A 16,787-nucleotide genomic window follows, 5' to 3' on the forward strand; every position below is an offset into this window, starting at 1 on the left:
CACCCCCATTCCATCCCTTTCCCCCAAGCTCCCACCCCTCTTCTTCCCGCCCCTGCTACACCCCGCCTCTTCCTGCCTTGCTTTGCTGCCAGGGAGTGGGGTCAGGGCCTAGGGGCTTCCCCTGCCCCACTCACGTGGCGGCCGGGGCTCCAGGCTGCCACCACCTGGTGGCAGATTTTTTCCAGGGCCGCTGGGCATGGGCTCAGTGACTAATCCACACTGGTTGGAGATGGCAGACAGTGACCAGTCCCGCGAGGGTTTGTGGGATCTTAACATTAGGAGCAAAAATTATGGGGTAGAGACGGTATTACGGGGTAGAGAAAGTTTGCAAGGTGGGAACTTGACTCTGCCGTCCGAATCACCCCTGCGTGACTTGTTTCTGCCCCACAATGCATTGCTCAAACTTTCCAAATGACAGAGGGCTGGATGGTGCAGAGCTGCACACTGGGACACCTACCTATGGTGCGCTACGCTGTGCATCGAAATAAGCTCTCCTGGTGAATATGCGCAGCGCTGACCCAAGGAGCCAGGTTTGCATGCTCACAAATGATATACGAACTGCAATTGTTTTATTCAAACGTAACTTGCGACGGCAAACGTTTGTCATGTAGACCTGGCCTGTGTGGCATTGGGAAAGAATTACCTACCTCATTGAGCTTAGTAGGGGCCTGCCACTGACGATATTGAGAGCAGGATTGGGCCCTGTAATGTTTTGAGTATGTAAAGCCCTAGAGAAATACTAAGTATTATTATGTGCCAGTCCATTGAACTACGTGCATTGTGTATATGAATTTGCATTACTGATTATCTAATCTCCTGTATAATGCAAAATAACATTGCTGTCCATGTAATTATCCATCTTTTCCCCCCTTGAATCCCAGAAGGATGGATTCTTCCAGCACCATTCAGGGTAGAGAATTCTGAAGGCTGCCTCGGGAAAAGTTTCTTGATAAGAAAAGCCCCCTTGTGGATTTAAACTAAACTCTATTAGATTTCTGCAGTGTTCAGATGTTGCTGCTTAGTTCATTTTTTAGATTGTCACTCAGATCATGGTAATTCCCTTTTAGGGACTTATAGAAAAGTTGGTCAAGATTTTCAAAAGTGTGCAGTGGTTTTGGATGCCCCATTTGAGAGAACATAAGACAGCCTAATTTTTCAGACAGTACTGAACGCCTGCCCTCTAAAAATCTGGTGCATCAAGTTAAGGATCCAAAAACAGAGACACCCAAAATTACTAAAAAAAGAAGAACAGGAGGACTTGTGGCACCTTAGAGACTAACAAATTTATTAGAGCATAAGCTTTCGTGGACTACAGCCCACTTCTTCGGATGTGGGCTGTAGTCCACGAAAGCTTATGCTCTAATAAATTTGTTAGTCTCTAAGGTGCCACAAGTCCTCCTGTTCTTCTTTTTGCGGATACAGACTAACATGGCTGCTACTCTGAAACTTTCCAAAATTACTAGTTGCTTTTGAAAATCTTGGCCAAGATTGTGAGGTTTGCATCAAATAATGGTAATATTTGCACTTCCAAAGATCTCAAAGCACGCCACAAACTTTCATGAATTCAAGGCAGCGTTTTCAGAAATGTCCACTCATGAGAGGCAGTTTTGGTGCCCAATGTGAGACTCACAGGGTCAGTTTTTTCACAGGTGAAGTCAATGGGAGCTGTGGGTGCTCATGTGGCAGCTGTCTCAGGGTCAGAACCCAAAAATTGAGGAAGCCAAATTTAGTGGCCACTTGAGAAAATGTGGACCTGGTTGGCTTGCCCAAAGTCACACACAGTCTGACTGTGCTAGAGCCAGGAATTGAACTGACAGTTTTCAACTTCCAGCCCTCTAGTCTAAGCACTCACGCGCCTAGCCCCCTATGCTGTAGCTTCTGCTTCCCAAACAACCCACCCAAGCTAATCTTGGTAGTGTAATGAAATCTGAAAGAGTAAAAATAGTTTACACAATAGGTTTTTCCATAAAGACTTATTACCAGGATCTGGTTTGATCTCATCTATTTGGAATAGAAGATGTAGAGGAGATCTGGTTAATGATCAACGTTCAATGAATTGTTTCCTCCTGAGTTACTTAAGCTTTTCTTTTTGTTGCAGAAAGAGGATCTCCAAGTGTATGAAAAATACTGTCAGAACAAGCTAAGATCTGAAGCCCTCTGGAGACAATGTGGAGATAGCCTCTTCTTTCAGGTGGAGTTTATTTACAAACTGGCAATGCAAATCTGTTAGAGCCCCTTTTCCCATCCATCTCTCTTTAGAAAGTTTCTGTATTCATGTCCATTTAAAAAAAGTTATAGAGGAAAATATATTTATGTGTACACTTTATAATTCTGGGAGGCACTTGACAACCATGTCAGAGACTCAGTAGCCTGGTAGATGGAATTCCTGGATATGAACCTGTCTCTTCAGTTTTGGTTCCAGGTCAGATCTAATACCAGAAGGGACCTCTTTCACCGAACCAGGTTGATTGAAATCTCTCAAGAAGATCTTGCAGGATTTCAACACCATCTAATCTGAATCCAGACCTTGGCTCTCATTCAGAGATGTTTGTATTGTACACAGAACAGCTGGGAGAGTCCCTTTGTAAATTCACTAGTGAAATCTGGTGTGCAAGGAACAGAGTATATGTCTTGTTGAATCAACAGACATTTCAATCTCAAATGATCTTAAATCTTAGTTCCAGGCTTTGTACCCCTGTTCTATTTCTAAGCGTTGTAGTATGTTTTCCTCCTCTTTTGTCTCTTACAGGAATGCCAGCGTAAACTGGATCATAAACTCTCACTAGATGCTTATCTCTTAAAGCCAGTCCAAAGGATCACAAAGTACCAGTTGCTTTTAAAGGTAAATAAATCTAAAGGACATTCTTTATGATGAGGCAATTGATTGTTGTTGCACTTTGACTGTTTTGCTTAAGAAGTTACACAGCGGTATTTAAAGGCGACACCTTAAATACATATTTTTGCAATGTTAAATTGACCAGGCAGATGAACAAGCATGGTCAATGTAAGGACTCTTTGTTGAACCAAAATAAGAGCCTGATCTTGGGGGGGGGGGGTCCACATGCTGTCAACTCTCACTAAAGTCAGTGATAGTTAAGGGTACTTTATAGGATCATGCCCTAAAACAGGCACTGAAGACAAGAGCGTACATAGTGCAGCATGGTTCTGGATTCAGCACTGTTTCACTATAAACAATAAGGTCACTTTTCAGTTTTCCACAACAGAATAGAAATAATCTAATTTAATTGGGGGGATGGATAGCTCAGTGGTTTGAGCATTGGCCTGATAAACCCAGAATTGTGAGTTCAATCCTTGAGAGGGGGCCAGTTAGGGATCTGGGGCAAAAATCTGTCAGGGGGAAAAAAAAGTTTACATGAGCCTTTAATTGGAGAGAAGTAAGGTCTAGCCATCTGAGCACAGGTTCTCCTGTGTTCTAATCAGTGGCCAAACTCCCTTTGACTTCAGTGCAGCCAAAATTGTACACTTACTGTACTTCCTCTCTGTGAATAAATTCCTCCAACTAAAATTCCCAAAAGGACATCATTTTGGGTGTTTTCCCTTTTTCAGATTGGCCCTAATTATCAGACATGGTAAACATCCACAGCTCACATTGACTTCAGCTGAAGTTGTGGGTACTTAGCATGTTTGACATTCAGGTCCAAACCGAGCACCCAAAATTGAAGCACCAAGACCAGTGTCCCCTTTTGAAAATGTTGGTCTTAATTTCTGTTTCCATCACCTCATCTCTCAAATGGGGATAATATTTTCTCACCTCTCTTACCAGGGTGTTTTGAGGGTTAATTGGTTGATGTTATGAAGCATTTTGATGATAAAAAATGTTAATTAGCATTATGAAGTCTACTATGGAACTTAGTATACTATCTAGAGCCAGGGTCTCGGTGCAAATGGATAGAGCTCCATTGAAGTCAATGAAGTGATACCGGTTTATGTCATCTGAATATCTGGCCAATCATTTACCTATGCAGCACCTAAATATCAAGGTGATGGGCAATCTAGCAAACCGGATATGTAGGATGAAGAATCCTCATACGGTAAGTGGGCCAGATTGCACCGTAGTGCAACTTCATTGACTCTCAGAGTTGCATCTGCTTATTCCAGCAGTAAATTTGACTCAGGTACTTCCAGGAACTGTAATAGTAGAAGGGAGAGAGAGAATTGAAAAGGAATGTTCAAGGTCTCCAGTAGAAGAAGAATAAACTGTGCTCTCTTATTAATTTGAAAGCTGCAAATAAGCAAAAGTGAGATTAGATCAAGGAGTACAGTTCTCAGGCAGAACAGGCACAGCCCTTGGGATCAAATCAGGTCAGACCAGTTCTGTACACACTTCACAGTACATTTGGAAGGACACTTAACACAAAAAGAATTCTGAGCGCACCATAGAAGCAACACGCTAAGCTCCTTTGGGCAGGGCCGGCTCTAACTTTTTTGCCGCCCCAGGCAAAAAAGAAGAGTGCTGCCCCGCTGTAACACCACGCCCTCCCCCCCGAGTGCCTCACTGCCGACCCCCCCACCCCCAGCGCCGCCGAACCCCCTGCCCCCGATTGCCACGCCGGGCCGCCCAAACCCCTGCCCCCCCCCAAGCGTCGGGTTGCCCAAAACCCTCGGAGTGCCAGGCCGCCGAACTCCCCCGAGCGCCATGCCGGGCCGCCAAACCCCCCGAGCGCCTCGCCGGGCCGCCCAATCCCCTGCTCCCACCCGAGCGCCTCGCCGGGCCACCCAAACCCCCACTCTCCCCTGAGCGCCTTGCCAGGCTGCCCAAACCCCCGCCCCCACCCGAGCGCCTCACCGGGCCGCCCAAACCCCCGCCCTCCCCTCCCCCCCGAGCGCCGGGCTGGGCCACTCAAACTCCTGGAGCGCCGCGCCGGCCAAACCCCCACCGCCGCGCCGCTGAAGCCCCCGCCCCCCCTCCCCAGTGCCACGCCACCGAAACAAAAAAAACCCAACCCTCGAGCGCCGCCCCGTGAACAAAAACAAAAACACTACGAGCGCCCCCCGCCACCCCAACATTGGCCGCCCCTTATAAGGTGCCGCCCCAAGCACGTGCTTAGTCGGCTGGTGCCCGGAGCCGGCCCTGCCTTTGGGAAGGAACTTATCTGAGGGTGGGGAAGTTGTGGGGTGACTCTGGAGAACCTTTCACAATTAGAACGAAGAGTACTTGTGGCACCTTAGAGACTAACAAATTTATTTGAGCATAAGCTTTCGTGGGCTAAAACCCATTTCATCGGATGCATGCAGTGGAAAATACAGTAGGAAGATAGATATACACAGAGGACATGAAACAACGGGTGTTGCCATACTAACTATAATGAGAGTAATCAGTTAAGGTGGGCTATAATCAGCAGGAGAAAAAAAAAGAACTTTTGTAGTGATAATCAGGCTGGCCCATTTCCAACAGGTGACAAAAAGGTGTGAGTAACAGTAGGGAAAAAATTAGCATGGGGAAATAGGTTTTACATTGTGTAATGACCCATCCACTCCCAGTCTTTATTCAAGCCTAATTTAATGGTGTCCAGTTTGCAAATCAATTCCAATTCTGCAGTTTCTCATTGGAGTCTGTGTTTGAAGTTTTTTTGTTGGAGTATTGCGACTTTGAGGTTTGTAATCGAGTGTCCAGGGAGGTTGAAATGTTCTCTGGCTGGTTTTTGAATGATATAATTCTTGACATCTGATTTGTATCCATTTATTCTTTTGCGTAGAGACTGTCCGGTTTGGCCAATGTACATGGCAGAGGGGCATTGCTGGCACATCTCACATTGGTAGATATGCAGGTGAAATTTGCAAACTAGACACTGATAAATTAGGCTTGAATAAACACTGGGAGTGGCTGGGTCATTACACAAAGTAAAACCTATTTACACGGAGTAAAACCATAGGAGGCTAGTCTTGGTGAGCAATGGACTGATCAACTTTTAGCTCCTGGATCACGTTTTTTTTTTTTTTTTTTTTTAAACTCTATGTGGTTTCAATCAGTTTAGCTAGTTTTAAATGGCAGTTTCCTAACGAGATGATGGTTGTAGAGATTGCTCATAATAGTAAGGATTCCACAACAGGTAACATAAAGTGCATCTTGCTCTTTCCCTCTGAGGCATGGACAGCCACATATTTAAAGGCAGCACCATATGATGTCAGCAGGTTGGGATTTGTGTGAACCCCTTTCTTCAGTTTCCTTTTCACCTGGAGTTTTTGGGTTTGAACAATTTCAGCTGCATTTTGCTCTGTGTTTCAGAAGTAGACATGAGCCTGAACCAAAACCACAGAGGGGGATTCCAGTTCAAGCCTTTGCATCTGTGGCTTATCTTTGCCAAGTTTTGAATCAAAACTAGGTGAAACAACTGACTGTTGTGCGGTTTCCACCTAAAATGCAGCTCCATATTACACACAACTTTACTTCTGCTCACCTGAGACTTGGCCCAGCTTGGCTGAAATTGGACCCTGTTTCGGCAAAAGGTTCACAAGTCTGGCCTGAATTTCAGGTTTGTAACTAAACTAGGTGAAGGTTCACACAGCTGTGGTGAAGGAGTCTGTCTCCTACCTAGTAAACAGAAATTAGCAGAGAGAGGGCGGATTTTCAGAAGTAACAATGAGGTCATGGTTTTGTCAGGGGGACTTCCCAGTGGCACGTCAGCTCTCAGCAGCTCTGAAGAACACTGCTGAGACCAACCAGAATCTTTATTCTCATTTGCTTTAGTAGATACAGCCTGGACTGTCCTGTTGCTGGCTTTATAGTTGGCAAGTTGGATGAATGCCTTGGAAGTGCTGTTTGTTTCCTGGTATAATATTTAGTGCAGACACTGTTGTGACATTCCATTGTGCTTCTGAAATGAAGCCTACAGTTACCCAACCAAGCACTCATGTCATAGTGATAATACACTCATAAAGACCAGTAAAGAGTTACCAAGCAGGAACCTGCCCGAGCTTGTTGGGGGTCACTAGAAATAAGCTGAGTCACTGAAACTTTTGTCTCATCACTTGGTAACCAAAAAACATATTCCTGGAACCCAGCAGGTTAATAGGTGAATCCCCCAAGCAACATGGGGTACAACAATTATGCTTTATCAGCTCAATCCTATGGGGTGCTGAGTGGTTGCTACGGACTTCAGTGGAGTTAAGAGCCTCCAGCACCTTTGAGCTTCAAGATTTCAGTATTGACCCTGCCAATTTTAAAAAAATCTTTTTCAATGCTCGATCTAGTCGACTTTTTCTTTTTGAGGTACTTTGAGTGAAGACAGAGAGGGCCTGATTTTGATCTCAGATGGGTGTAAATCAGGATCAACTCCATTAATTGCAATGGAGTTGCACTGGTGCAAAACTGGAATAAATGACGTCAACTTTGGGGTTACAGCTTCCACATGTACAAGAGCAAAGCGTTGATCTAGGAGAAGGCTCCATTTAAAATCAAAAGGCCTGATTCTCCTCTCAGCTTTTATAGAAATGTAACTGCAATAAATAAGGGAGAAGAGAATTAAGCCCCAAACTTTCCTTAGAATTCTTCAGGGATAACCAGTGACTAGAGAATGAAAGACAGGAGTGAGGAGAGAGATGCTTGTATAGGACCCTGTGAGCACCGTGTACCCTAGATCTTTGGGTTCCAAAGCAGAAGATCCTTACATGAAGAGACTGCACATTTTGGCCTTTCAATTGTTTTATTTTCCTTTTCCTGATTTTTGGCCACGTGTTTCCCAGCAGGCCTAGGACTTTGCTCTTCGTTCCCCATGCTGGGGACATACAGAGGGGAGATCTCTTATCTCAGAGAATGAGCCCATTTTTAAAGTACAATTTTAATGCATTTTTGATTGGAGATTAACGTTGTCCTTTTGAAGTGATCGTCCTTTAAAAAGACATTTCAAATTTCCGTTTGTGGGTTAGTCAATAGTTGGGGCGGTCAAGGCTGCTTCCCCACTTTGAACTTTAGGGTACAAATGTGGGGGCCTGCATGAAAACTTCTAAGCTTAACTACCAGCTTAGATCTGGTCCTCTGCCACCACTTCCAAAATGCTAATTCCCTTCCCTAGGTAGCCTGGAGAGGCTCTTCACCAATTCCCTGGTGAATACAGATCCAAATCCCTTGGATCTTAAAACAAGGAGAAATTAACCATCCCCCCTCCTTACTCCCACCAACTCCTGGTGGATCAAGATCCAACCCCCTTGGATCTAAAAACAAGGAAAAATCAATCAGGTTCTTAAAAAGAAGGCTTTTAATTAAAGAAAAAGGTAAAAATCATCTCTGTAAAATCAGGATGGAAAATAACTTTACAGGGTAATCAAACTTAAAGAGCCCAGAGGAATCCCCTCTAGCCTTAGGTTCAAAGTTACAGCAAACAGAGATAAACACTCTAGCAAAAAGGTACATTTACAAGTTGAGAAAACAAAGATAAAAACTAACACGCCTTGCCTGGCTGTTTACTTACAAGTTTGAAATATGAGAGACTTGTTCAGAAAGATTTGGAGAGCCTGGACTGATGTCTGGTCCCTCTCAGTCTCAAGAGCGAACAACACCCAAAACAAAGAGCACAAACAAAAGCCTTCCCCCCACCAAGATTTGAAAGTATCTTGTCCCCTTATTGGTCCTTTGGGTCAGGTGTCAGCCAGGTTACCTGAGCTTCTTAACCCTTTACAGGTAAAAGGATTTTGGAGTCTCTGACCAGGAGGGATTTTATAGTACTGTACACAGGAGGGCTGTTACCCTTCCCTTTATAGTTATGACAGGGGCGGAGGGAGGGTTTAAGTGAGCTGGAAGATTTCTCTGCATCTTCTCTGCTCCTACTAAAAATTCAATGTCTGGAAAGCTAGCCTTCGTGATATATGCCATCAAGTGCCAGCAATGCCCCTCTGCCATGTACATTGGCCAAACCGGACAGTCTCTATGCAAAAGAATAAACGGACACAAATCTGACATCAGGAATCATAACACTCAAAAACCAGTAGGAGAACACTTCAACCTCTCTGGCCACTCAGTAACAGACCTGAAGGTGGCAATTTTGCAACAGAAAGACTTCAAAAACAGACTCCAACGAGAAACTGCTGAGCTTGAATTGATTTGCAAATTAGATACCATTAACTCTGGCTTGAATAGAGACTGGGAATGGCTGAGTCATTACACTACTTGAATCTTTTTCCATATGATAACTATCCTTACACCTCTTGTGAACTGTCTGAAATTGACCATCTTGATTATCACTACAAAAGTTTTTTTCCTGCTGATAACAGGTCATCTTAATTAATTAGCCTCTTAGAGCTGGTATGGCATCTTCTCTGTATGTATATATATATATATATATATACTCTCCTTATATGTTCCATTCTATGCATCCGATGAAGTGGGCTATAGTCCACAAAAGCTTATGCTCTAATAAATTTGTTAGTCTCTAAGGTGCCACAAGTACTCCTGTTCTTTTTGCGGATACAGACTAACACGGCTGCTACTCTGAAATCTAAATAAACTCAATCTACTTAAGGCATGTCTACACTTACCTCCGGAGTGATCGATCCACCTGGGGTCGATTTATTGTGTCTAGTGAAGACATGATAAATTGACCGCTGAGCGCTCTCCCTTTGACTCCGGTACTCCACTGGAACGAGAAATGTAGATGGAGTCGACGGGGGAGTAGCAGCATTCTACCTACCGCAGTGAAGACACCGCAGAAAGTAGCTCTAAGTACGTCGACTTCAGCTACATTATTTTCGTAGCTGAAGTTGCGTAATTTAGACCGACTTAGCTCGCCCGCCCACCCCTAGTGTAGACCAGGTCTTAGTTTATCAAGAAGAAGATTGAGAGGCGATTTAGTCATGGTCTGCAAGTACATTGATGGAAGCGATTGCTGATAATAGAGAGGGTTCCTTAATGTAGCAGACAAAGCCAAGATCCAGTGTCTGGAAGCTGACACTAGACAAATTCAGACTAGAGATTAGATGCATGTTTTTCACAGAGAGGGTAATAATTGGAACAATCTACCTAGGGATATGGTGGATTCCCCATCATCTGCAGTCTTTAAATCAAGACTAGGTGTCTCTCTAAAATAAATGCTCTAGCTCAGTCAGAAGTTATGGGCTTGATGCAGGAACCACTTAGTGAAATTCTATGGTTTGTGTTAAAGCCGAAGATCAGATTTGATGATCACAATGGCCCTGTTCGGTCATAAATGAATCCATGAAACTTACAAATGTCCAAAAGCTTAAAAAGTCTCTTTCCTGCCACTCCTATAACTGCACTCCTCTGTGTGTACCGCATGTGTAGTGGTCTTCTCAGAGCTCTCTGATCAAGGATATGGACTTTTGAGATGTCCCTTGATATGGCTGTCTTCATTGCTTAAATAGGAAATGCTGAAATGCAGCAAGAATTCTGAAGGCACCGCCGAATTGGAAGAGGCGCTGGCCACAATGCTTGATATCATCAAGTCAGTGAATGATTCCATGCATCAAATAGCCATCACGGGATATGAGGTATTATTATTATTTATTATTTGTATTATGTATTATTTGTATTATTAGTCATGGACTGGGCAATGTTCCAACCAGCTCCAATCATGACATACGCACCACTATTGCATGTTGCAGGAGTCCAGATTTCTGATCTCTAACTCAGAGCCTGCCCAGGTGACAGGTCTCTGACAGAAAGACACAGGATGAGATGTAGCAGTGATCAAATATAAATGACAAAATTTCAACTGAGCAACGTGCAGGGGGTGAGGGTAGGTGGATGTGACAGCAGGATGCAGCTCCTTTGAGCAATGGGTCTGACACTGAAGTTTGTAAATGGGAAGATGCAGGCTTGACTGGTCCAGAATAAGGTAGTGGTTGAAAACTGTATGTGACCCCAGTACAGACCCCCCAAAATCCCAAGGCACTAGCTATGGGCCAGGAAAAGCTGGTGGGTGTATAAATTGGGCAATAGAAGCCTACACTTATTGCCTCAAATATATTGATGATAATAGTAGCAGTGCAAATCAGTGGTAACTTCACTGAAGTCAGCTGAGTTACATCAGGGATGAATGTATCAGAAGGGTAGCCGTGTTAGTCTGGATCTGTAAAAAGCGACAAAGAGTCCTGTGGCACCTTATAAACTAACAGACATTTTGGAGCATAAGCTTTGCATATGCATCTGACGAAGTGGATATTCACCCACGAAAGCTTATGCTCCAAAAACGTCTGTTAGTCTATAAGGTGCCACAGGACTCTTTGTCGCTTTTTATCAGGAATGAATGTGGCCCCCATCTACAAAGAGAAATGAGTGGCTGATTAAGTGGACTTGATTCTGTTCCCATTGAAGCCAATGGCAAAGCTCCCACTCACTTTAACAACATATTACTAGAAGTTCAGGATGTGAACACTGCCTGGGAACATTTTTGGATTTGTGAAAAGCTGTTTCCATTGCAGGAAAATAAAAAAACTGGACACATCTCTACGGGCTTCAGCTTTTGCAAAACCTTTTACAAAATCTTATTTTGGGGGGTCAGCTTTGACCCGAGGTGGCTGCTCAAACTGGGTTGGTTATTTTTTGAAGTTACGACCCTCTCAAATCCCTACAGCGGTTCTCAGTGACTGCAGTGACACCTGGTGGAACTGTGGCACTGTTGCATCTGCTGCATTTGTCTACTATATATAGTATTGAAAGAATGAAGACTTTAGTTGCGTCGGTGTAAAAGACAGGGATTTCCTTGAGTTCTTGTATTTTACTCTTCACTTTTCAAGGGAGGGAAGAGAGTCTCCTACAATGACCCATGTCTCAGGGGCATCAGCTTATGAAAGGCTCCCCAAACCGTAGGAGCAATGGCTGAACCTCACCAGGTTCACATGTTTGGGTTGGATGAGCTCCCAAAAGTTCAGATGCTTATACAATCGATCAGAACCTTGTGGGTCTGCAAAACTGGATTGGCAATCTCATGGGAACAGCATTTCTGATTACTTTTCCAGTTTGCACAGCACTTCTGGTCCAGCCTAAAAAGAGAGGATTGGCATTTCTACTGTCTTAGCCTAATTTAAATTTAGGTACTAACATTCTATCTCCTGAAATTCCCTCTACCACCTTTACATGTACAATATTTTTCTTTGCTCCATAAAATGCTGCGGAGTGTGGAAGGGTTGGGATGGGGGGGCTACTGCACAGGCAGCTGATATCCCTTCCCTGACGGTGGCCCGATCTGTGAATGGAAAGACCACTTCCCCACACACATGAATCGTGGGGACACAATCTAATTTACATATTCTTGCCTCTGAATCTCATGTCAGATTTACACCTGTGAATTCAACTAACACCTCTTTCACACCTCCACTTACGAATTTGCCCCAAGCTCTTGCAGGGAAGTGCACCAAACCCACATGCTATCCCTGAGGGCTAGAATACTTGTATTTGCTTCCTTGAGTGAGCTAAAAATTGTGTGTAAAGTCTCACAGGTAGCCAGCAACGATGGCCACAACGTAGCCATACAAGATCTGTGTTGCCAGCACTTCTAAGGGGGCTCATGCATGCTTATTTATTGGAGATAAGTTATGGAATAAATTGCACTCAATAAATTCATTCCCAATACGCCCTTTTCAGATAGTAGGCTATGATAACTAGTGAGAACTGCAGGGCCAACACCTCCCACCTCTAGTCAAACCATTCCCCGATTTGAGATGGGACTCTTCAAGCACACAGGTGTGGTAGACATGCCTAGTTGGCCCAGCCTAACATGCTTTTTGAGGGTGGCATTATTCCAATAGAGCAACAGGTTTGAGCCCTTGACTTGTGTCGGTTATTCTACTTTTTGGTGATCTGCATGTGCAGAGCTGAGGGGCAGAACTCCTGTGTAAGAAGCTGCTGGAATCTAAACATCTATTAGGAAGCCATCATGGAAAGATTACTTGCAGGGTGATGGGTGGGAGAACAGAAATGTTCAAAAGCATTTCTTGTTACTGGATTGCCCTTTGCATAAAAACTTGAACCTACAGATTAAGTATACTCTCTGCGTGGCAGTGAGATGCAATGGTAGTTCAAACATATCTCCAATCTTCCATAAACAAGAGACACGATGTCCTGTAATATCAGGAGATAATTGCATTTCAGAATGAAACCACGCACCCCAAACAAGCTCCGTTGGGCACAGTCCATCTGCTGAGCAACATAGGTGCCCATGAACACTTTGTCCTGTGCTCCCCTCTCTGCATTGGCTCCCCATTGAAGACACGGAGTTCAAGGTCTCTGTCCTGATATTCGAAGCCCTCTGTGGGATTGGCCCAAGAGATCTCAGATATCGCCTCTCTCTTGGCACCCATGATCAGTGTTGCCAAAAATTAAGCACCTCCATTGCAAACCAGTGCCCCGATGCTGTACGAGTTTTAGGATTGGGGCTAAAACTTATCCCTGTCAAAGTAATCATTGCTTGTTCAATAATCCTGTATCACAGATACAAATTAAAAGAAACAACGAGAACTCCTAAGGTGCCACATGGACTCCTTGTTGTTTTTGCTGATACAGACCAACACGGCTACCCACTCTGAAACCAGATACAAATTACTTCTTATAAAATAGTTTGCAGGTATAATGGGGTCCTTCTCTGTTTCTTAATGTCCATTAACACATAGCTTTGACACTCCTTTCACCCATTTTACTCCTACACTTTTTAGTACTAAAATATTTTACACGTCTTGTGCTCTTAGGGTCTGATTCAAAGTCAATTACAGTTGATACAAATACTCCCCCATTGACATTGGTGGGCTTTGGATCAAGCTCTTAAAGCAGAAGTCTGATGCTTATTCTCGCTCTCTCGGGTATGTGTCTGGTGCCCATCCTCATAGTATCTGAGCACCTCACAATCTTTAATGTATTTATCCTCGCACACCCCTCTGAGATGGGGCAGGGCTTTTATTCCCCAGGCTATGGATGGGAAACTGAGGCACAGAGAGACTAAGGGCCAGACTCTAGGTGCCTAGAGATGCAGATAGGCAGGTGAAAACCTTTACACATCTGGCCCTACCTGACATACCCAGATCAGCCTGGATGTCTGTGGCAGAGCAGGAGTTGGACCGCGGTCTCCCACGGCGCAGGCTCGTGCTCAAATTACTGGACACTAATGATACATCTACACTGTCCCGCAGTTCAGACTATGGGTAGGAATAGCAGTGCGCACCAAAGTGCTGCCCTGTAACTCCCCTGCGCGGCTGCGGTGGGCATGGACTGAAAGGTTCCTAGTTCGCGTTAACTGTCCTCTTCAAACAGGGTTACATTAACGCGAGCTAGGAACCATTTAGTTTGCACCTGCGGCATCCACACAGGTGAGTTACTGCGCAGCACTTGGAGGCACATTGCTGTTCAGTCCCCCGATGGTCCACACTGCAGGACAGTGTAGACAAGCCCTCAGGTCCCTTAACACTGCTCTGGAGGGGAGGGATGTTGGAGCCCAGGTTGTCAGTTTTTGATAGAGGCAGCTTCTCCCTCTCATAAAGCTCCTGTGGGTGATCAGCCAGGAGCCCCAGTCTGGCAGAGCTGAGGAAGTCCCTCAGAGAGGCCGGAGCTGATTGTCTTAACTGGGAGGGGTGTGACCTAGATGTTGTGGGCATGGAAAATGGCAGGGGGAATGGATAAGTGAGGGAGCCTGTCAGCTGGTCCCGGGGAATCTCTCTAGGGACCCCAGCTTTCTCCTGACTGGTCCCCTTTAATGCACCTACAGTTAGACCAGTCCTTAAATTCTTAACCTAAATTGAGTCTATCAGCCCTTAAACTCCAGGGCTTGCAGGCCTCCTTTGTCTCCGTGTCAGTGTCTTAGAGGCAGCCGGGCCTGGGAACCTTGCCCCTCTGCTATCCCATTCTGGTATCCCTCCTGTGTAGCCGGTTTTGTTTTCTTTATTGGTTGCAGCTGTGGGTGCATGTCTCCCTGACCGGCTGTTCTAGAAGCTGTGTTGGAGCATGGTCAGTCTGGTCACCTGTAAGCAGGTCCTGTCCCTTCTGCCTATGCCCAGTATTGGGCTTATGAACCCCATTACGAGCCACAGAGGTTATGGCTGGGGAGTAGAGCTGGACAGTGAAGCACGCAGCTGACTCCTTAGCCCTGGCTGCACAAGGATCCCGAGTGCCCTAGATAGCCCAGTGCTGTGGCCCACAATGGGGACCTTTGATTCCCTAGTCACACCCATCAATCCTTTGATTTAAACAGTGGGGAAAATGAGTCTGCCCTGTGTTTTTCTGGTTTGAACGTCACCCATGTAAAAACCCTTCTTTTCCCCACTCTTGTCCGACAGGGAGATGTGCATGAGCTTGGTAAGCTGCTGATGCAGGGCTCCTTCAACGTTTGGACTGATCACAAGAAGGGCCATAGCAAGGTGAAGGACTTGGCTAGGTTCAAACCGATGCAGAGGCACCTCTTTCTCTACACAAAGATCCTGCTCTTCTGCAAGAAACGGGACGAAAACACAGACGGCCACGAGAAGTCTCCTTCATACAGCTTTAAGAATTCTTTAAAGGTAACGGGCATGGTACAGGAGAGGAGAGGTATATATATCCACTATTGAAACAAGTTTAAAATAGCATGGAGGTGGACGTTTTAAAGACAAGATTAGAAGTATGAAAGACCTTTTTTACGGAGGCAAGTTGAATAAGGCAGCAGCTCTGGGAATGGTCTCATTTTTAATTGGGTGAAGCACCAATTGGAGATGGGCCAATGAACCCTGGAACTTCAGGCGTCTTTGAAATCCAAACCCAGGTCTGGCTCTGATTTTTTTCATCTGGATCTGAATTTTCATCTGAACTCCATTACTTCTGTAGCAGAAAGGGCCCCAAATTCCAGGGGAAGTTAGTTAGCTCAGTACAGAGTAAAGCTTTAAGTGTTCTGCACTGGCTACATCCTATAGTGAGGAGCAGGGCTAAGCTGTTTTTGGGTCTGTCTCTGATTATCCTAGATAGAGGGCCCCATCATGCTCTAGTTTGAGGCACTGGGAGTTTTCCTATTGATGTCTGTGGAGCAGGACTGGGCTCGTGAACTCCAGCCTATGTTCTGTTATAAAAATATCGGCAAATGAATCCCCAAAAAACTTGATGACTCTTGAAATTCACCGGGGTGATGTTCCAACCCCTGAATCCTGACATTGTTTATTAACATTAGTTACACTCCTGGGGGTCAAATTCTCCCATCAAGTACAATGGCGTGATCTTTGGGACTTCAGTTGGCAACATCTGGGACAACATTTGGCTCAGCATATGTGACGTTGCAATATACCAGCCATTAACCATGTCTGTTTATGAAGGCATCAGCTGTTCAAAAACATAAAAGTACTAGAGTATGTGTGTATTGTATGTAAGATTGGATAAGAATTCCAATTTGTCTTATGTTATAGCATGTGAGCGAGCTCCTGCTCTTTGGATCTGAGGTGGAGGGCCTCTTCCCTATAAGTACACTTGGCAGAATCCTGTTTTTATTTTTTGCAGTTTTGACAGATAATAGTGTGTATTTTAAGCATTTTTTTTTAGATTTTTATCTATATTAATGTTTCAGTTGCTCAAAATTGGGGGAGGCCAGCTAATAATTATTTCATGATACTAGACATTGAGATTCAAAAAGTTCAAGCTTCCTAACCATTAAAACACAAATTGTCCCCATCACATGTCAAAATGTACAAAGTAAATATCCTTAGATCAAACGTTAAGGGTTTGTCAGGCAAAGGCTTATCTGTAAATGTTGATGATTGTTAATGGAAATATTTTTTCGGCAGTGGCCGGTGAAATTGATATTTACCAACACCTACTGATAAAAATCGAATCCTTCCAAGCCTACGTATAAAGAATTTCCCCTCCCCAT

The 16,787-nt window shown here is 44.6% G+C and overlaps 1 protein-coding gene across 7 annotated transcripts in view; it reads left to right on the forward strand.

Annotated features, from left to right (window-relative positions):
• The window catches only part of MCF2L2 (MCF.2 cell line derived transforming sequence-like 2), a 312,498-nt gene that overhangs the window by 259,724 nt on the left and 35,987 nt on the right, over nucleotides 1-16,787 (forward strand). For all 7 annotated transcript variants that reach the window (XM_065557695.1, XM_065557694.1, XM_024107391.3 and 4 more), the window contains 4 exons: nucleotides 2,099-2,191; nucleotides 2,750-2,842; nucleotides 10,336-10,461; nucleotides 15,235-15,456. In XM_065557695.1, coding sequence (XP_065413767.1) covers nucleotides 2,099-2,191; nucleotides 2,750-2,842; nucleotides 10,336-10,461; nucleotides 15,235-15,456 — 534 coding nt within the window. The remainder of the gene's footprint in view (nucleotides 1-2,098; nucleotides 2,192-2,749; nucleotides 2,843-10,335; nucleotides 10,462-15,234; nucleotides 15,457-16,787) is intronic.

The sequence above is a fragment of the Chrysemys picta genome, chromosome 9 (assembly GCF_011386835.1).
Source record: "Chrysemys picta bellii isolate R12L10 chromosome 9, ASM1138683v2, whole genome shotgun sequence".
Lineage (NCBI taxonomy): Eukaryota > Metazoa > Chordata > Testudines > Emydidae > Chrysemys > Chrysemys picta.